Below are 6474 nucleotides of genomic sequence, written 5' to 3'. Positions count from 1 at the left end.
CAAGTTGTTTCTGGAGAAAGTGGCTATGCACAGAATGGTGAGTCATTTCTAATTTTTCTTTCAAATATTCTCTAGCATAGGTTCTAGGTTGCTCAGATTCCTCATAAACCTGAGCTGGGCACTGGGTTGGAGTGGAGTTTGAGAACTTACCGCATATTCAATCATTTTTTAATGTTCTAACAATCAGACAGGGGATCAAGAGACAATACTGAGGGTGATTTAAAAAGTCTTAGAATTGTCACCAAAAAAAAAATGTGCATTTGACTCTCCAAATGTGGATCTTAATGCTGGTGACAACTTTGCTCTTACATTCATAAAGACACACAGGTTGTACTTGTTGGTTATACCTTTTTAAGAAATTAAGCTAGATTTGTTTTGTTTCACTTTTTAGGGGGTTCCAAAAGCTTAACTTTCATGATAAAATAATGTCCAGAAACAACAGCTTTGTGTGCACTTAACCTTGCTATATCCCTAGCACCCGAAAGAAGGGGTAGGTCCTAGTGAACATTCAATACATATTTAAAAATTTCTTCAAAATACTTTTTTTTGATAGATTCATGTGAGATTCTTAGTGAATAATTGAATGAGAAATATCTGAGTGAGCTGTCTCATTGGACTATATTTAATTATCTCTATATCAACGAATTTACTATCATATAATAATTCTTTCTGGATCTTTGAAAAGCTTGATACCTAGAAGCAGATGTTACCTACTTAGAAAATACATGGTAATTAGAAGAAAAGAGTAGACAAAGGAAAAACAGCAGCAGGTGGAGCAGCCTGGGAAGCTGGACCACCAATTTCTTCCTGAAAATTAAACTCTTTCACTTTAAAAGTTAAAAAGTATTTTCCTATCAAAGATCTCAAACACATCAGCCTAATGACTCAGCTTGGATATTTTAAGTCATATAACTACTAAGGATGGAAATCCCTAGATTGATTTCATTACAGGAATTGTCAGAAGATTGACATTTTTCACAGTGTGACCACATATGAATCACTTTGTGTAGGATGATCATAATTCCATGGTAAATGTTGTCTCGTGTTTGTACATAGAGATGCTTGGCAGGTAACACAAAAATCTTACTCTTTGGAGTATAACATATTCCATCTATTTCTCCAGTGGCAATACTATTTTTAAAAGAAATGAGAATTTAATTGAAAGTTGAGTTTTTACTTCAACTTTTTAAATTTCAGATTTTTTTTTTTTTTTTGAGAAATCTTGTAACCACCCATTCACATGATCACTTCAAAACACTTCTCAGTTTGGAGTAAAGAATTATCAGCTGCTTTTTGTTGAAAGATAAGTTAGTTCTCTGGTACCTGCAAGGATGGTAAAGAGAAGAAAGGGCTACTTTTTAAAGATACACTTTAATCAACTAATTCCTTTCAGTACGAAGACTTCCAAACTACAAGACCTTATCTATAATATACATTCCAAAACAATTCAACTTTTATGGAAAAATATGCTGAGATAGTGAGCATTTGAAAAATAACAGGTTAACTCACCATTCAAAAGCTCTATATGATTTCAAAGCCTTGGTAGTAATGACACCTTTGATGCATAACTCTTTTTCAAAGGAGCCCCAAAGGTCTCTTGTTCATATTCTCAGAATTAGAATTCTTAGTTTACCTTTTCATCACTTATTTCTCAAAAAAAAAAAATATATATGATCATAGTCATAGCTAACCTTTATTGAGTGTTCACTGTATCCTAAATTAAGTCTTAGTATTTGCTCAGTGGTTCCCCATAATAACATAAATGTACGTATCAGAACACTGAGGCTGAGAGAGGTTGAGTAACCTGACAGAGGACCGTAGCTACAAAACAGATTAGCCAGGATTTAAACCCACATCTTCCCAGCTCTGGTGCTGGGGATCTTAATTACTGTGTGTATTGCTCTTACCTAAGAATTTCTTCAGCTTAAATCAGGTATAACATTCTCTTTGTAAAACGCCGTGCAATTTTGCAAGTTGTTGAGGGGAATTTTTCTCAATTACAGGACAAGTTTGTCCGGTAACACCTGCTAAATAGCCAATGAGCTGCTTCTCAAAACACAACTACTTTAATTATATGAACAGTGCTTTGCACATTGTATGAGAATACGCAGCAAACTCACTTTGCCAGACTAGATGGCTGAGGGCGATGGGAGTGCTTTGCTCTGCCGATGCCCAGCATCTCCTGTACTGTTGTCTCTCTGGCTGGCTTTGTATGTTGAAGTATTTTGGAGACAAAGCTGATCCATCGATGTCTGAATCCAAATAGTTATGTTGGTTCTATTGTACAGAGAAGGTCCAAAGAAGAAGAAACATCAAAGCAGTTTGAGGGCTGCCATGTAAGAGCAGGCTAAAACAGACCAGAATCATTCCATTGAGAAAATTGCCAGCTCCTAGGGACCAAGATTTAAATCTGTAAGGTTAGGAATGCACATGCTTTGAAATGTGAGCCCTAAGTGGTGGGCTGCCCTCATTATTTAAAATTGTCATCAGGAGGAGGGCCATACCCTGCCGAAATTACACAAGGAGCCTTTGCTGGGAGAGGAACTGTGAGCTGGGTGGCTTCCAGGAATGTTCGGAAAGAGCAGTGCCCACAGCTCTAGTCCAGATGTGGCTTTTCGCAATTTGTTGCTTTGACTGAACTGACCTGTCACTCAGCTGGTTGATCCACTCATAACCAGCCTTACTAACTTTCCCACAGCCTACTGGGTTATTTAAATAGAATGCGGTTTGTACATCCCATGGCCTTTGGGACCCTCAGCTGGGGTTTAATTTTACTATGTTTCGTATCCAATTTAACGCTCCAGAAACATCGAATTTCTAGTATCAATGGACCTAGAAGCAGTCACGGGCTCACATTTGAGTGCTCTGAGAATGGCTTTGGTTACTCTGGAGTCTCTCAGTTTCCAGTTGCAGTATATTCACTGACAGATTTTTCTCTATTAAATACTGTGAAATGTACATACAAAATGTCTATTTAAACTTAAGGGCCTCGAGCCAGCTTAAGAAATAGAACACTATCTGTGACAGATTGTACTTTTCTACAAGTGACTACAAAAAAATTTCTGGTTCCCCACATACTTCTAGACCTCATTAAAATCTATGAGATACAGTATCTATAGAAGATTGATAAGCACAGAAGCAGTATCTATGAGGTTTATGGGCAAGTCTACCAGATCTAAGTCATGTCAAATCTAATTTTTTCTAATTACATTTGTCTCAGTTAGTAGTTTAAGACAAAGTGCCTTAAACAGATATCCACACAATACAGATAATTAATGGTGCTTTTAGTTGGGACACCTATTTAGGCAAGGAAAAGCTACCCCTTAAAAAAAAGTGAACCTCTGACTGTGAAACTGCTATCATCTTTCTTCATTCAAAAAAATACTTGGGAGGGAATAAATGAAGATCGGTAATAAAGTCAAAGGCTAGATTAGGTAGCATATAAATAATGGAGATAAAATATCTCTTACTTGAAATGTACAAACTAACAAGTTTGATCTCTAAAGCACTAACTTAATGGCAAAAATATTTAGAAATATTTGGAGGTTATTTATTAATTACATGATTTTTTTTTTCTATTAGAAAAATCTGTGCTCATTAGGTTTTGTTTTGGTTTGGGGTTTTTATTGTTCGTTTGTTTTTGTTTTCATTTTTGAAAACTGTTTCTTGTCTTTGCCTTTGGCCTTTTTCCTTTAAATTATAATCACTTTTTTATGTCTGCGCCCCATGCTCTTTCATTAATGTCACTGCAGATTGCAAAGGGATGCACGTATTAACTTCATTAACAGCTGCAGATTTGTTCCTACCCAGGAGACTTCGAAGATGCAGAACTGGACGACTACTCATTCTCCTGCTACAGTCAGTTGGAAGTGAATGGATCCCAGCACTTGCTAAACTGTACTTTTGACGACCCCGATGTCAACAGCACCGATCTGGAATTTGAAATATGGTGAGGAACGGTGGCTTCAGTGGGTGCCTAGAAATCCTCTGTCTCTCTTTTCTTGTGCTGTGTGGCAACAGCAGCAAAGGAAAGCATGTGGGGCTAATGATCAAATACTACAATCGAATGAATTCCAAAAACTTTCCGGAACTCCTTTTCCTTCACCAAAAGACTCATGCAAAGAAACTCTTACGAGTTTATCTTTCAGGTCCCACTGCTACAGCCAAATAATGATATGGCTCTTGGAGATCCTACATCCTTTCTGACTTCACAGCAGAATTTAAATCCTGGTTCTCCTAGGACACTCCGAAAAAATCTCTTTGCCTGATGTGAGATGATCTTGTGTCTTCAAGCTGCACTCTGGTTTCTAATCTCAACACCAGGTCTAACTGGCTGTTTAACCTAGAGCTTGTTATGTAACTTACCTATGCCGCAGTTTCTTCACCTGGTAAATGAGATACACTACCTCATAGGGAGGTTGTGATGACTATATAGTTTAATGTTTGAGTAATTTAACTAGAGACACATACTATGTAATAAGTAATGAAAAAGAAGCATTAAGTCAAAAGTCTATGAATATAGACCTCATTTTCACCTTCTTGGCGCAGTTTGACTTTAGATGAGACTCTCAATATCAATCTTCCAAAAACCCACAGGTATAAATTGGCTCTTGTTTTCATGAAGCAACAGAGAAAAGACGAAGAAACAGAGAAAGTCTTTGTTTTGAAAGTTCGGTAAAGAACTCAGACAGCTTTATCTTCTCCCTCCTCCACAAACCATCTCTTGTTGTTGAGGGTTACTATCTCTGGCGACTTGAAAAAAATACTCTAATATGAAATTCTGACTTCTAGCTATCTCCAAATTTCTATCAGATGACCTAATTTTAGTTAGTTTCTTAGTAAGGAAAGCGGGTCAAGATCCAACAGGAGTAAAAGAGGGCTTCTTACATTTCATAGACATTTGGCCAATCCCCCACGATATAGATTCTAGACAAGCCCTGAATTCCATGTCTTACATTAATTTACAGAAGCTTCCTGTCACAGTCACTGGAGAAATGTGGTCTTGGACTTGAATTCCACAGTGTGTTCCCCATCTGCCTCTGTCAGTTCATTTCTCTAACATACTTTCCAGGAATATAATGTATTAGGAGATTCTGGACCTACCTTGTCCAGAATCTGTGCTGCAACTAGACTACATTAAATTGCCGAACAACTCGTTCAAAAAATGAGCTCATTTTTATGGTCAAAACCCCTTCCAACACAGAGGTTTGACTCTGGGTTTCTCTAACCAGCTAGTTGGTGGACAGCAGTGATCACTGTGGTTTCTCTTGGGGAGGCCAAGGCTGACCTTTCTGTCCACTTTCACTCACACAGAATCTGACCACTTCCGTGCCCGCTCAAACAAACTTGCCCGCTTCCTTTAACAAGTCTTTTGATATTTTCTGCCATATTTTAATCTATCTATAGCTTCCATTTGGATTTTTCAATTGGATTCAGATGTTACCATTGGAAAAATATTATCTTAAGACATGTTTTCAGTGTGAAACAATAAGTGTGAACTCCTTAATAGGTTACGGTGCTTCTGGAGAACAGCTGTTTTCATAAGGGTATCTACACCTGGAGGTAGGTTGGTGGAACTCCCAGGTGCAGAACAAGCTACTTATCTCAAATTAAATTCACTTCAATTTTCTGGTCAGGCTGAGTTTCTTTTCCACAATGAAACTAGCTTTATCGGAGCTTTTTCTTTTCCGTTAATATAAATTTATTTAAAAAGACACTAGAAATCACTGAAAATTGTGCATTCTGCTGAAGTCATTACCCAGGTGGGATTGTTCATAAAAACCAGATGATGTTTTCTATAGGAAATACCTGGGGCATTTTTCTAGATGAATTTACCACCTGCCTGATCTGGCCGTCAATCTTCTAGGTTTAGAAACCAAGTTACTTATTATTCAATGTGTGGATCCATCTCTCAGGGATGGACTTAGATTAGCCGAAATCTCGGAATTGGATTACCAGCAGACCAATTGACTACTTCACAATGGCAGATACAACTATCATAGAGACCCAAATATTCAGACTGGGCTCAGGGCCTACAGATTTGGTGTTTGAGGGGAGGAGGGACAGGGAGGGCCAGTAGTTTGTGTATCAGTATAAATCCACTCTTACTGGGGGACCTGAAAATTTTTCATTCACCAGAATTCTAAGCAGCCGTCAGGTACCTGGAGTGGCAAAGCAGAAGTGCTGGAACGGACACCCAGATTGGAATTCCAATAGCAACACTCAACTAGCCCTGTCACCCTCTGATCGTCAACAACTGCCTTGCATTGCGGTAGAAGGATTAGCGTCTAGCATATGATCAGTGCCTGTAAATGGTACTTAATTCTGATTTTCATTTAAAATGTGATCGAAAGATTGTTTAGTAAATATAGAAACAAAACAAATTTGTTGATTTTAAGACCAGAGTTATTTGGCTCATATCTTAAAGTGGTTAATTTTTAAAACTTAGTTGCCAGCATTTAAAAATTTAGATAT

General features: G+C 37.7%; 1 protein-coding gene across 1 annotated transcript in view; it reads left to right on the top strand.

Moving 5' to 3' along the window:
* The window catches only part of IL7R (interleukin 7 receptor), an 82256-nt gene that overhangs the window by 47137 nt on the left and 28645 nt on the right, over positions 1–6474 (top strand). Inside the window, exons 7-8 of the mRNA XM_023523670.1 lie at positions 5–37; positions 3811–3949. Coding sequence (XP_023379438.1) covers positions 5–37; positions 3811–3949 — 172 coding nt within the window. The remainder of the gene's footprint in view (positions 1–4; positions 38–3810; positions 3950–6474) is intronic.

The sequence above is a fragment of the Pteropus vampyrus genome, unplaced genomic scaffold (assembly GCF_000151845.1).
Source record: "Pteropus vampyrus isolate Shadow unplaced genomic scaffold, Pvam_2.0 Scaffold400, whole genome shotgun sequence".
NCBI classification, from domain to species: Eukaryota; Metazoa; Chordata; class Mammalia; order Chiroptera; family Pteropodidae; genus Pteropus; species Pteropus vampyrus.
Note: the sequence above shows the minus strand (reverse complement) of the source record. Positions and strands in the feature narration are given on the sequence as shown.